We start from the raw sequence: 17620 nt of genomic DNA on the forward strand, positions 1-17620 counted from the left end.
CTCATCTTTGCAGACCTACTTTTTCCTACATGCCAATGGCCTAAGAAGTGTGAACTTGGCTACAAATCTGACATATGACCACATGACCCTCATTAACTATAACCTCTGTATTCCTTACTTAAATATCTCACACAAGAATCTGACTGGGTCAGCTCACTGTGCAGACCAGTTGACTTTGATAACATGGTCACTGGGATACAACCACTGGAGACTGTATTAAGGAGTGGAGGGGTACGTGGCTGTGTCATGCTAATGTGGCTATGTTACTCGGCCACTGAATCAGCAGTTACACATGAGGGCAGTTTCCTAAGAAGCCAGCAGTGGGTGGTGGGGACGAAGTCACAACCATGACCCCTATAACAGCATTGCTAGATAAATCTTAAAATGTGTTTATCTCACCACTTCCTAATTCCACTGTTCCCTACGAAATATGGGGTCCAGTTCAAGTAGTTCCTCTTACATTCAAAGCCATCTGTGACCTGCTCTCCTATGCCTTGGTGGGCATCATCTTCAGTGTAACCTTGGTTTTGTACACAGCCTCTACTCCTTTACTCCTCCAAAATGCTGTGCTTAAATCTGGAATGTTCTCAGTACCTCTACATTCATTTCCTTTCCCTCCAAATTCCTGGTTAAACCTCCCTACCATCTGGAAGTCTGTAAAGCCTGGTCATCCTTCTTCCTCAAACATTTCTTGCTCAGGTGAACTATTCCTACTTCATTATATTAGGTCTTATGATGCCCTCTCTTTTGATATTTCATCTTATTTCACCATACATCAGGGTCTCTGGAAACACAAATTATATTACAGGCAGCTGAATTCTCTAGAATTCAGAAGAGAATCTCACAACCAAGGACATAAGACCATAGCCGGAGGAAGGTGATTTTCTACTGACATAGCCATCCAATGAATAAGACCACAGCCTTTCAATCTCACTCTCAGTTTTCAGTCAATCCATCATAAGATCTGGCTGACAGTGCCCATGACTGCCTTTCATATTCACTGTTTGTTCCTTTTCCACCCCAACTAAGGTGGTACTCATGCCCCTGGCAGGGTTAAATTAGGTATGTACTAATAATCAGATGGCACAATGTGTGGGTAAGAAAAGAGCAACCCAGAACAGAATTCATATAAGTTGTCATTGTTCAGAAGAAGTTTTAGTGAAAGAAGCAAAGTAGCGTGGTAACATACAAACACAAGTTAGTTTACCTCATAGCCAAGCAAATGTCCATTGCTCAACTTCCAAGGAATGGTGTTCCACAAAACTTCAATTTCTGAAGAAGACAGGCTATGGGCAAAGACTTCAGATGGGGCCATTGTAGGCTCTGTTTAGGAATAGAAATTGAAAAACAATGATCATTTCTGCAGTTGATTAAAACAATCCTTTGACGTCCTTATTTTTGAGAAAGCATTTTAATGTAAGTGAAACTTTTATAATCACCCTATAAAAATATTTGAAAACATGCACCATGTCTGAAAACACAGACACTGATCTATTGCTGAGGACGAGGTAGCCACAGTGCCACAGGGGTTTTCCTTGCTCAGCGTCCACAGCAACCTGTGCCTTCCTCCCTTGCACCTCTTTCTCAGTATTTCCTTTTTCCCTCTGTTCTCTATACCTCTTTTTCCCCTCTCTTTCATCCCACACCAGCTGCTTGGGAACTCCTATAACACTTTCTTATTTGGGTCAAACAAAGTCAAAGTCAAGTTCAAGTAAAGTTCATTTACTCAGCAAGCACTGAGTGCCTAATTCCACACAAGGGGTGATGTGAATTTGGATACTGACTCTTTTGAAAGAGTAGGTAGACATGCCCATGTGATCTCCAGTGAGGACACCCCCTTATAATGAACATTCTTGGGTATTCATGGGAATCTCATAAGGCTCAATGATAAAGTCTTCCTCTGATTCACTGAAATGTCTGAGTGTATTTCCAACAAGCCCCTCATTTTTTTCTTAGGCGACTAAATATCTTTCTTATGTGTGAACAGACAGCCCTTTGACCAACTCCTCAGAGTGATAAGGATGATTCAGGAGAAGGGAGGTGAGGGGCACAATAATGGGCCAAAGGCTGAGTCTGCTCCCCACTTCCCACAGCCAGTTCTCAGGCCCTAGATGCTGAGGGCAGATAGTGTCTGAAGTCCTCCTGCTGGCTAATTTCCATCACTTCCCAGACCCACAACCTGCCCTTGTAATTCCTGGAAGCTCTTGGAAATGGGGTCTGGTTATGAATGCAAGACTCTTTCTTTTGCAAAGATGCCTATAATACCTGTTTTTATCCTTTTCAGAACTCAATGGGAAATGAGAAGACAAGAGTAAGGGTGGACGTCCTCCGTCCTCAGAAATATGGAGTCTATTTTTAGGAATAACAACTGTGGACCTTTCTTTCTTTTTTTTTTCAATTTACTGCCAGTTCTGAGGCTAGGAGAGACACTGGGATATACTGCATGAGCTCAGAATGCTTAAGGCCAATGGCTCTGGGTTAAAATCCTGGCTCTTACTACAGGAGTTTTGGCAGATTTATTCATCTCTTTCATCAAGCTTTCATTTCCTAATTTGTAGATGGTAGACTTTTCATTTGAAAATTCTAATTAGGTAACTCCTGGCAGATGGCAACCATGCAATACAGGTTGGCCCCTGACATCCTTGTTAGGTGGAACCACATGAGGTGGCCAATATTCAGTTGCTGTCATCTATAAAATGGTGATTTGCTATCATTTTCTAGAGTGATCTTGAGATGTCTCAGAATGTGGAGCAGATTTAAAAGGAGAGCAGAATGACTCAATGGTTTTCTAGTGAAGTGTGTGTGTACACAGCAGAATGATGCAATGAGGCCAGAGTGACAGGTCCTCATATCCCTCAAAGGTTCACATTGTACATCTCTTGGATGGCATCTTGGCCCTCGCTTTCCATCTTGCTAATGACCTTTTCTCAGTTGCAGAAACCACAACAGAACTTTGGACTAGGGTAGCTTCCAGGGACTATTTTATTCTTCAACCAAGAAGAACAGGGTTGCAACCAATTGTTAGATCCTCTGTCTCTCAAGTCTTACACTTCAAGTCAGTTATGGTTGATATTTATGACCTGCCCTGGGGACATAACCACAAGTTTGATTACTGTTGACTTGAGGAAAAAAAAAATACCCCTAAAGCCACAGAGAATTTTCTAGTCAGGTTTGAGCACAACTAGCTTATTGATATACAAACTTGTTTCCCGCACCTTCTTCTGCAGAGAACACTGTTGTCACTGGGCTAAATGGGCCTTCACCTCTGTTATTATAGACACCCACTTTGACTTCATAGGGTGAAAATGGCATGATACTTTCATTCCTGAAGACGTATCTTGGGGTGTCAGGGGATGTCACCACTGTCTGGATCCAGTTGGTAACCCCAAGAGGGCGGAAAGCAACCACATACCCAAAACCTTCACCATTCTGCAGCTCTTCAGGGACTGGCTGTAAAGAAAAGGCACAGTCTGTCACCCTTAAAGACAAGGACATAGCAAAGTGATGAGTCCTCATCCTTAGTGTTTCCTATGAATTATCAAATAATAACCTTCACTGTATCAAGTCGGAGATTTTAAAAAGAAGAGGAACACCAGGGGCACATTTAATTCAGCTGATTTTTAAGAGACATATAATACTCTTTAACAGGCACCCAGGTACTGAGCTAGACTTCTCAGTGATTATTTGACATGTGAGTGTCTTTAAGTCCACATCTGGGTTTCTAATAACCCATACTTTGAGTCTAACATACTAGATATTTTAAGTCAAATAAAAATGATCAAATCCCTAGTGTTGTTTTTATGGAAAGAAATCACACCTTGATACAGTGATTAAGTACAAAGGAGCAAAAAAAAAAAAGAAAAGCAAATGAAAGTAAATACAGCTTACTGAACTCAAGACTGCATGGACTCATGCCAAAAATTCTATTGGCATTTATTACAAGCTCATGATGCTTTATTTGTTTGTTAACATATTCAATTAATATAAATAAATTTTGTGCTAGCCCCCCCCCCCATTTCATACATGTTAATTACATTTTCCCCCTAACTTGACATAAGCAAAGGATAAAAGATGGTCAGGAAAGAAATACAGACTCAAGCACCTGTGGGGATGTGTGACATCATCAGCAGGAAATTCCAGGAATGCAGGGAGAGCACTGAGGGAACCTCAAGAGTCAGCAGCCAGGAGTTGACTCTCACCCTCTGTTTAGCAGCCAGGTGTCCATGTACAAATTACTATCTTTGTGCCTCAGTGTTTTAATATATAAATGTTCCAAGAATGAAATAAGAAAACTTTTGTAAAATGACAGGAACAGTAATTAGCACTGAAATATTTGATACCAGTACTAGCAGCAGTGGCAACAGCGGTACCATTATCAGCAGCAATAGCAACGCCAGCATCAGAACCCACATCACAAGCACCACTGATAGTACCACCAGTACCACCCACACAGGCACCACAATTCCCAGCACCAGTGTCACCAGCACTGGAGACGTGAGAACCAGTAGCACCTGTTCCATCAATAGTACCAACACCAAAACAATGACCTACACCACCAGTACCAACACCTCCAGCAGCGGCACCTGTGCCATCAGCTGTATCACCAGCACCATGAAAATGAGCACACACACCATCAGCACCATCAGCACCAACACTAGAATAACTACATCTGCACCACCAGTGCCACCATGAGTACCTGTGTTCCCAGCACCAATACTAGCACCTGTGCCACTATACCCACCACCAAAAGAACCAGTACCAATTGCAGCACTACTACAACCACTACCACCACCAGCCCCCACAGCACCAGTCCATCCCCAGCACCACTGTCACCAACTCTACGGCTCTCGGCAGCATTAGCTGCACCGCCTCCATAAGCACCAACAACGGCGCCGGGCCCACCACCAGCAGCAGCAGGGTAGGAGCCAGCAGCAGCCAAAGCTATCTCATTTGTAGCAGGACCACCAGCATCAGCATCACCAATAGCACCAGCACCAGAAGCACCACCACCTGTGCCACCTCCAGCACGGTGTTATTGGTAGATCCAGTATCAGCACTAGAACCAGTACCAGAAACACCAGCACCCCCAGCAACTGCACAGTACCAGCCCCAGTCCATTCCCCCAGCAACACCTCCATTAGCATCACCAGCACCACCGCTATGACTGCCACCAGCCCTAGTGCCATCAGCACTATTACAAGAGCACTGTGAGCACCAGCACCACCAGGACCATTCCTCCAGCACTACTAGTGCCACCAGCTCAAGGACCAGCACTACCATGGCAACAGCATCACGTTCAGTACCACCAATAGCGCTGACACCATTACTAGTATCAGCAGCACCAGAATCTGCACCACCGGTATCATTACATTGTTCGCATCAGGAACATCACTATAAGTCCCATCACCAGCATCACCAGCATCACCAGCATCACCAGCATCGCCAGCACCGTCACCAACATTACTACTAGGACTAGCACCAGTACCACTACCACCAGAACCACCAGTGCTACCAGCACTAGCGTCAACTATAGCATCCTTAGCAGGAGCACCATCAGTACCAGCCCTGCAGCACCACTACCAGCATGGACACCACCCAGGAGGCCACAAGGATCATGGAAATAGGAGCACTCTGACGAGGGAAGTGCTGCCTGGACACTTACATCCCAGGTGATCACCAGTTCAGACCGGCTTCCGCCTCCTCCACTGACTTCAGAGGGAGGCACTTCTGGAACTGCGTGGGTCAGAGAGAAAGAGATGAAACCCTCTTTGCATGTAGCAATATTTATCCAAAAGAAGACTCATTGTTGCTTTTAAAATACATGAAGGAGCTTCATCATTGACACATTACACACACACACACACACACACACGTCCGTGTATATATATATCCCATATATATACATTCACAGATGCCTTAGGTAATGACTTAATGTACACACACACACACACACACACACACACACGTGCGTGTATATATCCCATATGTATACATTCACGGATGCCTTAGGTAACGACGTAACGTATATTGCATGAAATTATAAAATATTTTGGGTGAGGTCATCAGATGATTTTATTTTACCTGAAATTATAAAACATTTAAAACCTCTCAAGAGGTAATAAAAATGAAACTTATTTGAAAGGGACACTGTGACTGGTGTGAAGGCTAATAAAATATGGAAAATGGATTCACCAGGGACGCTGGGAAACCACTCCAGCATGAACCCTGAACTGGGCTATTCCAAGCAGAGACATGAGTCTCAGAACAACAGTGGCTTTATGGAGGAAGGATACAGACTGGGACCCTCCCATCCTGGTAGGAGGTATTTATAAACCTCAGGCAGGCATCGACTTTCACACTTCTGCTGAGAACTTTCCTTTAGTAAACTCAATGACACAGCTAGCATATAAATTCTTTGAAGGTGGGTCTTTGTCATGCCCATAGCTGTATCTGCAAAGTCTGCAAAGTGCTGAGCACACAGTAGACACTCCTGAATACGTGCCCTGTGAACAAATGAGCAGGCTGTAGGCAGGCACTGGCCCCCATGTCTCCTGGTACCTGCCACACGTACCACATGCACTGTGCCAATCAAATGACATCGCTAAAATGTTGAGATGTATCCTTTGACTTTATCGTGACTTGGTTAGCTCCTAAAGTGACATACTTGCTGTTTCAAATATTCTATTAGTTAATATTAATTAATATGCAGATTATGAAAAGGAAAGTTTACGTCCCCTCAGCTGTCTCAATAATGTGATGCTGGGTATGCATTCCACTTCTAAGTCTTAAAATTAGGATAATTTTAGGATCATAAAGCCGTTTAGATTAATAGTTACCTTACATGGAAATTAATAACAATAATTCTTACTTAATTGAACAGTTGAGAAGCCAAAATATAATACCCATCAATTGTTTGAGCTCCTGTGTGTTCACTGAGCTCGGTGACAGAATGAGATTTCCTAGCAGCAAAAATTCCAAATGCCATTGTTTTGCCAATTTGTCAATGTTTGTTTTAAATGAAAACAGCTTTTCCCTGCTAACAGGGTAACGATGTCAGATAGTAATTATAACCTTAAATGACAAAAATGTATTCACTCAACATGCACTAATGATGGTCTAGGAGGGACTGAACTCCTGGAAATGTCACACAACATCAGAGTCACTTACATGGGTTGACTAAAGCCATATGGCAGATTTCATTAGAAAAGTCAGATAATTGTGACACTGCATTATGGATATGGAGTCCCCACTGGCCTGGAGACCAGGGCCAAGGGAACTGGAGATGCACACCCAGGGACATCTCTTCACCCATTACTCAGAAAACAGAAACACTAACCTGCCTCTTCAGTTCTTACTTTTTCTGAGGGTAAACTGGGTTCTCCACCTCCAATTTTGTTACTGGCTACAACCCGAAATTCGTATTCCACCCAGGGGTTTAACTCCACTACGGTAGCTGTGTGTGTTTTCCCATCGATGACCTCAGGCACTACAAAGGAACAGTTCAGAGTTGTCAGAGTCTCTGATGCCCAGCAATGCCTTGAAATCCATTCCTAAGCAGGGACAGTGGCTGCCTCTTCCCTTACCTGTTGTGACAGTTTGCCAGCCCACAGAGAAAGGTGTCCTTGCTTGGATAGCGTAGGAGGTAACCGGGCTGTGGTTGTCTGTGCCTTCTTTCCACGACAGCTGGGCTGTGGTGTCTGTGATTTCTTCTACCTTCACATTTCCTGGTGGTCCAGGTGACCCTAAAGAAGGTGAATATGCATACCACTGTCACCCACTTCCACCAAAGTGAAGAGAATGTCCCGTGACCACTTCAGTACCTCCATGCGGTCCCCGTTTAGAAAGTGCTTAGTGACAAAGGCCAGGTACCTAGTAAGAATATCCCCTGACACACATTTCCATTGTTAGATCTTAAATCTGGATAGAAGGCCATAATCCCCCAAGCTCCATTGTGACTGTATGTAGGATTCCTGTTCCTTCCAAATGCAGTGCCCCTGGCTTTGGATAGACTGACATTCTCTTAAACCCAGTGGTTTACCTCTGTAGTTCTCAGCTTGTTATCTAGTGATGTTTTAATTCATGATTCACTCTGGTCATTTTCCAGCCCAATAGCAACAGTACTCTGGACAGTAGCTTAGGTTGGCAAATTTTCTCAGGAATCCTGAATAAATAATCCTGATTCTTTTAGAAGGACATACACACATTTGCGCGCGCGATATTCTCTCTCCTATTTAATCCATATGCTGATTGATGGCAAGCTCAAGAACATATCAGCTTGGCAGCCATCCCCGTCACAGTGAGAGCTATTTGAAGGGCAGAGTCAAGAATCTTGTTTCTCTGAATTGACACTCATCTGAATTGTCATATTTGCTGGCAGGAGGAGGACTCAAATCAACACTATAATTTGCATGTTCACATTCCCTCTCATCAAGGCTCTTCCTCCAGTAAGGCATGATCAGCTAAGATGTGAAGGTAGGAAATCCAGGAGGCGTTCCTGTTACCTCTCACTATGAGCTCTGCAGCAGAGGAGACACTGTCCACTCCCGTGTGCACCATGCAGACGTACTTCCCGCTGTGCGTCAGCTGGATGTTTCTGATCATTAGATCACCTGAGGAACTCTGTTGGGAAAACCGGCGATGGCCACACCGTTATTTTTAAAACACAAAGAATTTTGGAGACTATGGCCCAGAAACACATGGCAACGGAATCTGTATTTAGGGTAAAAACTAAAGTGGGACTAGACAGAGGATGCAATAAGGGAATGAACGGAAATAACACCAAGTTAAAAACCATACATGACTGCAGATAAATATTTCTGCAGACAAATAAATGACTAGCTTTCCCCAGGGGCATTTATGGTTTCAAAAATAAATGAGGGCAGAGATTATAGTCTCAGAGTCTATTTACTTCCACCAGGGTGACACTTCTTTTTATATCCACCGCTCAGCATCAGCTCAACTGTTTTCTCTGATTCCAACCCCACTGCAATTATCTGCCTGAGAAGAAGCAGAAACCATTTAGGTATCTAGTGGGAGATAAATGCAGTGCGACACAGGGATTACCACAGTTGAACACTGTTCTAAACACATTGGAGCTCAAAAAGACTAATGCCATTTAATTCCTCAGCTGCAGAACTTTAGGAACAGTCAGAATGAACCCCCTCGATAAGAAGAAATGGAAACATTTTAAACCTTAAAAATATCAGCTATCCATAAAGACATTCGTGAGTATCCCCCAGCGCCAATTAACGGAGCAAATATATTTCTAAATGCTCAACTTTAAACGGTCTTCATTTAAGAGAATATAAAATCGTGTTCATAAAATGACTAACTGCAGGTCGGTTTCATGCATTAGTAAAAATATGGATTGAAATAAAATAATTTGGAAAAGCAAAGCCCTTTGAAAAAGATTAGCAGTTGATGCCTGACCTGGTACAGGACACAGCAGCATTTATCTTGTTAATTAAAAGCATAGCTTTCCTCTTGGGTTTTCCTAGAATATGTTGAAAAGGGTATCTGTTATCCTATTTTTAGGTAATTTCCTAAAACCACCTACAGGGTACTTCCTTCCATATTGCTCCCTGCCCTGAGGATTCTTAATGGGCCACAGATTCTCTGTTGGTTGGATCATATGGCTTTGGACGGAACTTCTTGAGCACTGGGAGAGACCAGATGTGTGCTGATTGATGGCCACAATTAAAAGATAATCCTGAAACTGTGAAGTTTGCAGATTTTACTTTCCACATTCTGAACTTCTTCTTTTCCTCCCTCCCTCTTTCTCCTCAGGGTTATTTAGAAATTTATTCCCAGGATGAAACCCTCAATGCTTGCTGACCTTTACAGGTTTTCTGAGTTCCATAAAGTCACAGGAGGGTGATTATCATTTCTATAGAAATCTTTAATTTTCAGAAAAAAAACTGTTGATGTTAAATGCCGTCAAGACATTGGGGATGAGGCTGTTATTCTCCCTACTTTTATTTGCTTACTTTGAAAACAGCTGGGTAAAAGAGAATTACAACAGGGCTCTCCTGAGTCTTTAGATATCTGCATGTACCATTTCAGCACACCGCTGGTCTTGTCTCTTGAAGGAGTAATGGAGAGTTTGGTATCAGGATGTGGCTTCTATTAACTTCAGGTATTGATAGCGGGAGAGACAGAAATGCTTAGCCAGGTCACAGAAATCAAACTATCTTCCTAAAGAAATGTAGGCTTACGTTCAGAGGACACACCATTTCTAAGTATACGAGTGTACCACAGTGAACCCAGTGAACCTCACCATCATGTACGCCACAAGAAATTAATTTTAAAAAATAAGATAAAATAACCATGAGTAAATGACGGAAAGATCAATAGAGAGAAAGGGGTGGGGAGAAGGAAGGGGAAGGAGAGATACTGGTGCCTCAATTAGAACAAAATATATTCCATGCTTGTATACTTATGTCAAAATGGATTCTACTGTAATGTATAACAAAAAGGAACCAATAATAAAATTAAATTAAATCTAAAAAAAATGTTGGAAAAAGAAGCAATTAACTAAGATATGTAGAAAATGGGAGCCACTGATTTTTTTTTTAGCACCAAAATGTTGTTAAAGTAGATAAATATGTAAATGGAAAGTAGAATTCAATTTTTGCCAGTTCAGTAACATGTATTTATATTGTACTTTTCTGGCCCTTTCTAACTCCAACTCATCTATTGTCTTAATGCATTGCTTCATAGAAGCAAGATTCACCTTAACAGAGGTTTACCCAATCCTGCTTAATTAAGCCTTCAAGGGCTAAGACCTGCCTGACACATGACCTTTGTTCTCCAGGATGTAAACCCAACCCAGGGTAACAAGGAATGTACATGTGAGGCAGATTCCATCTGCAAACCTGGGAAGTTCAACTCAGGTCAAAGGACATCATGTGGCACACCATGTGTGGAGAGCTGTAAAGCAACAGAGATGAATGTTTTCAAGTTCTGCTGACAGTGTGGAACCAGAGCTCCTACTCCTGCTGCTGGGAGGAGTGTGAATGGGTGCAACCCCTCTGGAGAACTGTCCAGAAGTCTCCACTTAGGCACAAAATAAGCATCATCTATCACCCATTATTTCACCCCTAGGAAGGGACTTATACTGCAGAAATGTGTGTGTGTGTGCATCGACCACAAGATATACACAGCTGAAAACCAGAGGACTCATGTCTGTCTCGGTAAAACTCATCAATAAATAAGTGGTATAATCATTTACGGAAATACTATTGGGACATTAAAATGACAAAACTATGTACATAGATCTATGTAGCTGCATCTAAACAACACAAAGGATACAAACCAGAGAGAAAAGAGGATACTGGTATAATCTCACCACCCAAGAGAAGGGAGCTGTGGTTACCTGGGAAGGAATAAGTACTCTGGATTGAAGGATCATGGGGGATTCTAAAGTGCAGATCATGCTCCATGTGTTCCTCATGTGAAAATCCACTGGGCTACTTGGCAGGCACACATTATCCCATCATTTCTTATCAGGATGCAACTATTTCCAGACATTAATAAAAAAAAATTCCCAAAGGAAGTTTCACTGATAGCAAACCCAACTCTTTTCCACATCAGGTTGTCACTCTTGGAGAATGTAATTGTTTATTGGGTAGCTGGGATAAAGCGGGTGGGACAAGACTGCCTGGGAAAATCTAAGTAAAATTTGTCAAAATGTAGTAAACCAGTAGGTCTCCTCTAAATAGGTTTCTCAATATATTTATTGATGAGATAGCATAATAGATATATTTAGAGACATTTTTCTTTAGAGTATAAAGAAATTCAAATGAAGGAGATTATAACACTAATAACTTTCAATGAATTGTTAGGCACACTAATAATTGTTTGAGTGAAAAACAGCTTGGTGTTTCCTCTCTGTTAAATTAGTCTGTAGTATTTTCCTAAGTATTCTTCCCCTCCCCTCCCTCCTTGAATAGAATATACCAGATAGGCAAGATGGGGGGCAGGGGGTCAAGTTTTTACATTCTTTTTCTTTCATCCTGATATTCTTTAAAACCTCCCTCTAAAAACCTCCCCCAAGCCATGCAATTCTAAGTTTTCTAGAAAGCAAGCCATTTTTCTAAGCTGCAGGCCACAGGTTTACTCAAAATAGGAGATCTGGGCCGTGGACAAGGTCTATTCCAATGATTCATACAGAAACTTATACAGCAGGAGAAAAAATCCCTCAGTGATACAAATTTGAGTGCCTTCTTAAAAGCACTACCTTTTTTAAAATAAGATAATTCATTCAAAAACTATTTATTAAGCAACTACTACACTTCAGTTGCTGGGTATACAATGATGAGGGGAGAAAAAAACAGTCCTTATATTCACTGAGCTGACAGCTGAGAGAGGTAGTCATCAAACAATGACATAAAACAATGTCAAATTACAGTGTAACTTAAGATCAGAGAACACAGAAGAGTCTACGGTTTTCGAGGGTTTCAGTGAATGGACCGATGGGCCCAGACATGCGATGTAATCAGAAGGCTTGGAAAAGAGGGTGAAGTGGTCTACATGGGCACATATCCACATGCAAAGCACTTGAGGACACAATCAATTTGTTTGACTCAAGAAGGGTAGGGTAGTGGCACACACCTGTAATCCCAGCGGCCCAGGAGGCAGAGGCAGGAGGATCATAAGTTGGAGGCCAGCCTCAGTGACTCAGTGAGAACCTAAGGAACTTAGTGAAACTTTGTCTCAAAATTTAACAAGTGTTTGTGTGTGGGGTGGAGCATTGCAGATGTAGTTCTGTGGTTAAGCACCACTGGGTTCAATCCCCACTACCAGGGGGAACAGGGTTTGCTAAATGGGTTTCAGGAATAGGGATGTCAGGAATGTAGTTAATTTACAAACTCTTTATCTGTCCCCCCAAATTAAAAGTTCACTATAGCCAACATCAAATGAATATTTACATCAAAATGACAGTAATTTTTTCCCTTTTTGGGCTAATTTTATAATTTCTAAGTTTGGCTAGAACCATTTACCCCCTTTTTTTTTAATGCTGGGGATTGAACCCAGAGCCTTAAACACACTAAGCACACTCTCTACCACTGGGCCACATGCCCAAGCCCTAGAATCACTTTCTTATTGAAGTATTTGTTCACCTAGTCATACACATTTCTTTTAGGAAAAAAAATACATATTTTTGAAACATGCTACAGGGACAAGCAGCAAACAGATTTATAAGCAAAATCATCTTTGACATGAACGTTAAGGGAAAATGTAGCCTGTATTGAATTAAACAGAAGAGGATCTTATTAACTTTTCCCCTGTACTTTCTGAGGTGATGACGCTAATGAAATTTGGGATGCAATTTAAAAGCCACTCTGCACTGAAAGGCAAGCAGTATGTGATGTGATAACCCATGCCAGGAGAAACTAAATGAGCAGCCCATCATCACTAATTACAGGCGGGCTCGAAGCACACTGTGGTGTCTGCCATGTGCTAAGAACCGAGGTGCAGTGCAAACTTCGGAATCGGGGAACGTCTTCCATGTTGCCAACAGAGCCTCAACTTTGAGTGAAACAGATTATCACAAATACTAATTCCTTAGTAAGCACTCTCGATATAAATGCTGCCACTGGACTGCCAAGAAGCATAATTTCCCAGTATAAAGAAAAAAAATACATTTTGATGGCTATTTGGAAGGCAAGGTTGACTAGGTGGGCCTCCTCCTTTTTATCACTTTATGCAGCCTGTGACTGCAGAGCCACCCAAATTAATCATGGGTCCCTTCACAGGCCTGCTTTCCAAACCCTGACACCGCATGTAAATCACACCCAGGTGCCTTGAAAGCAATCATCCTATAGGTTTCTCCTGGAATCTGGTTGGTGCTTTCCTCTGTGAAGGTCCCCAAAGGAACTGGTGGTGACATGACTCGCCTCTGCATTTATGACCAAGCAAATTAAACCTTGCCCCCACACGCCCTGGACAGCCTCCTCAGGGTCACCTTCCTTACACACATACTCTGCTCAGGCAAGGAACAGAAAACGTAGGCAGCCACTGAAGCATGGAAACAGGACCAAGCTGGGACATGGTGCTCATTTTTATTACTAACAGTGATTACAGTCACTTGGTTGTCTGAACAGGTGATATTTAAGGCAGGTAAATGCCATCTGTTCATATCAGAATTTGCTCGACATTTTTTTTTTTTGGGCGGGGGGAGGTACTGGGGATTGAACTCAGGGGCACTTGACCACTGAGCCACATCCCCAGCTTTATTTTGTATTTTATTTACAGACAGGGTGTTTCTGAGTTGCTTAACACCTGGGATTTTGCTGAGGCTGGCTTTGAACTCACAATCCTTGGGTCTCCAAAGTGCTGGAATTATAGGTGTGCCCCACTGAGCTGGGCTAAGAATTTGCTCAAATTTCTTTGGGAGGGGATGTCCTGGTGTGCCTCACTAGAAGTTGGTGATGTCAAGATGCCTTTACCAGAGACTTTAACTCATTGTTTTCTACACTTTGGTCACTATAGTTACATTTACAGCTTTATATGACACATCCTATGAATGGAAGTTCTGTTATTCACTTGATGTTTTCTTAAACTGGTTAACTTTCTTTAATTAATATGGAAACAGATAAGGAAAATGTATATTTTTGACCTAAATGGGAGTTTGCTCACCAAAATAAGTTAACGGCAGAAATGAACACAGTGAGTAGAAAAAAATATGAATGGACACTGTCCAAGATAATGTACATGGACAGCAGCTGAATGGTGTTAAAGTCCCTGAGCCAGAGACCTTTGCTCTGCTAATTAAAAAAGGAGATTGGCAAGTGTTAGACACTGTTATCAACAAACTCAACACTATAGTTAGCCATTATTCTGAATTTAAACTCATGATTGAAAAAAATTTGAAAATGGATGGTTTCTATGTCCTATTATTTAGAGCTGCATATCTAGGACCTAACTCCTATCATTCTCAATGCTGGTTGTGCTATAAATTTACCTGAGGAATCTTTAAAAAGTACCAGAAAAGCCTAGGCCACATCCCAGGACAATTAAGTCAGAATGAACTAGAAACAGGAGACCCTCTAGGTGACTCTAATGAGCCCTTAGGGTACAAAGCTCATTAAACCTCCTGGAATTTGACGTTTCTAATCTTCATTCCTCTTGGAAACAGAAGGCTTACAATAACCACTCTGATATCCCCCAAGTCTGAAATGCTATAATAAATAAATTAATGAAATAATTATTAGGCTGGGCTGAACATTGCTGGACACAGGCTGACGACAGCACTCCTATACAGAGTGTCCTCCTGGGAGGGAGGCATGAAAACTAGCGTTCGTGAAGCATGCAGTGTGTGTCAGGTTGGGGCCAACTCCCTTGACATTGCCTTGTTTGCTGTGCTCATTGTAACTTAGAAATAGTCACCCAAGTCACTCAACAGTGATAAATTTCTATAAATGCATATAGAAACTATTACTCAACCTGTACCACTCTAGGATTTCTGTTGATGGATGTGATGATTCTGGCATATTCCAAGTCAAGGAGCTTATCCTGGAGAGTAAATTAACTCAGGGATCAAATCTCACTGTTTTGTTTTTCCCTATAGTGAATGAACAAAGTGCACTGAAAGCAGATCTGTCCCTTGTAGAATGGTATGGCTGTGTGGAAGAAAGGGTCCATTGATGCAAAGGAATAAAAAGCTATTTTCTCATGGCCACATAAACAAATTGTGCTGAGTTCCTTAGGTTTACTTCTGGTACCAATTCATTTTGCTATGTAATCGTTTACCCCCAAATTTATTGGCTTAAATAAAAAATACTTATTGTGCTCAGGAAACAGCAGGGAGGAGTGGAGCCAGCTCCTTAGTGCTGCATAGCTCCCTGGGGAGGTGTACCTGGGGACTGGCAAGCTCATCCACAAGACTGGCAACTTGGGGTTGGCCGTTGGCTGGGACTTCAGTGGGACTGATGGCTGGGGACCCTGGTTCCTCTTTAGGTGAATCCCTACACACTCTACTTTGGCTTCCTCATAGTCTAGTGGCTCAGTTTCAGAGCCATTGTGCTAATGGAACCAGGTAGAAGAGCATGTGTTTTGGGGAGTTAGCCTCAGAAATCCGATGGCATTGTTCCTGGGGTTCTTTATTAGTCAGGGAAGTCACAAAGGTCTTCTGGGTTTCAACAGGGGAGGAATGGCTTTATTGCAGGTGGAGAGGTGTTTGTCAAAGTCATGCTATAAGGAGAACTCATTGTATGAAGCATGCTGTGGCCACCATCTTTGGAAAACACAATCTGCCTCACCTCAGGTTCCTTCCACACCTGCCGTACAGCCAGTGCTTGGGACAGCTGACCCACAGGGACCACAGAAACAGGTTTCCATACCTTCCACTACAGCTTTGGGGTCTCTCACATGGAGATCCAAGCGAGAGAAAGTTGTAACTTGTGGGTATGTACTTGCCAAGAGTCACCCTTGTGGGCTGGCCTGAACTGAATGTGCCAAGAACCTAAAATAGGTTAAAAAAAAAAAAAAAAACAAAGAAAGAAAAGCAAAATCCTAGACTAGACACCCTTTCTTTTTATGTCAGAAGCCTGTATATGGACCAGATAAAGGACTCCCAAGGGCTCAAAGAGAATAAAATTATACCCTCTCCCAGGAGAGTTGCTCCCAAAGAGATCACAGTGTTTTCCTTACAATTGCAGTTGATTATATTCCAGCCATTTTCCAGATATTTCAGAAGTATAGATTTTTCATCTCCAAGTCATATTGAAAAAGATAAAATAGGAAAGACTAGGTTTGATATTAAATGTGACTATCAATAGACTTTTTTATGATAAAGAACATGATCTAAAATTTTAAGGTTGGTATAAGAAAAAGGGATTGTAAAATCAGAGTGTTTCTATAATAATAATTTTTTTGTTGTTAAAAACCAACCACTTAAAATTTCTGGTGTTGGAGTCTAAATTTTTAAATCACCCCAACTGATCTATTCATTCTTCACTTGCATGTCTATGTTCTAATCAATTAAATGGGTATAATTAAATATCACATCTTATACAGTACAATGATTTTCTAAATTAGAACATAAAATATAAGCCAGCCTGATTAAAAAATGGGCCAGTCACTCTGACTTCTGGTATCCAGTCACCACATAAGGAATTTAGAAGTTGCCAGTCTGTCTTAACAACAGGTAAAAATCTAAACACACTTAAAAAATTAGTTCTTCTTAGCTACAGCAAGGAAATATGGTCACAGGGCAGACTGTGTCCCTCAACACTGGAGATGTAACTGGGCAGATGCAGAGATCCACATGTAGAAGGCTCCCTGGAAACCTCCACTGGGGTAGGAAACCTGGCTGCTACTGACAACCTGCTGGACGGGCTGAGGGGTCCCCACAACCTCAGCGTTACCTCCAAGTCTACTAAGTCCTTGTAGTAAATACTGGAGAAAAATTCCACATGGTTCTGGCAGAAGCAGGGGAAAAGAACATCCCAGACTGTTCAACTCTCCCTTACAAGGTCTGCCTTCAGGAGCAAGTAGCCAGCTTGGTCTGATCAGAGCCTAACCTACTAGGGGGAGGAAATATCAAACTCCACCTCCTCCAGCCATCCTGTCCCATGTTAAGAGGGCGGGAAATGGAAAATAACAAGAGAAGTTTAGA

At 42.1% G+C, this 17620-nt stretch overlaps 1 protein-coding gene across 1 annotated transcript in view; it reads right to left on the minus strand.

Annotated features, from left to right (window-relative positions):
• Positions 1–17620, minus strand: part of Cntn3 (contactin 3) — a 225978-nt gene that overhangs the window by 28097 nt on the left and 180261 nt on the right. The window contains exons 13-19 of the mRNA XM_071605959.1: positions 10993–10997; positions 8502–8617; positions 7584–7742; positions 7337–7486; positions 5663–5733; positions 3216–3450; positions 1208–1323 (exon numbers count right to left, since the gene is read on the minus strand). Coding sequence (XP_071462060.1) covers positions 1208–1323; positions 3216–3450; positions 5663–5733; positions 7337–7486; positions 7584–7742; positions 8502–8617; positions 10993–10997 — 852 coding nt within the window. The remainder of the gene's footprint in view (positions 1–1207; positions 1324–3215; positions 3451–5662; positions 5734–7336; positions 7487–7583; positions 7743–8501; positions 8618–10992; positions 10998–17620) is intronic.

This window comes from Marmota flaviventris, chromosome 20 (assembly GCF_047511675.1).
Source record: "Marmota flaviventris isolate mMarFla1 chromosome 20, mMarFla1.hap1, whole genome shotgun sequence".
Classification (NCBI taxonomy): domain Eukaryota; kingdom Metazoa; phylum Chordata; class Mammalia; order Rodentia; family Sciuridae; genus Marmota; species Marmota flaviventris.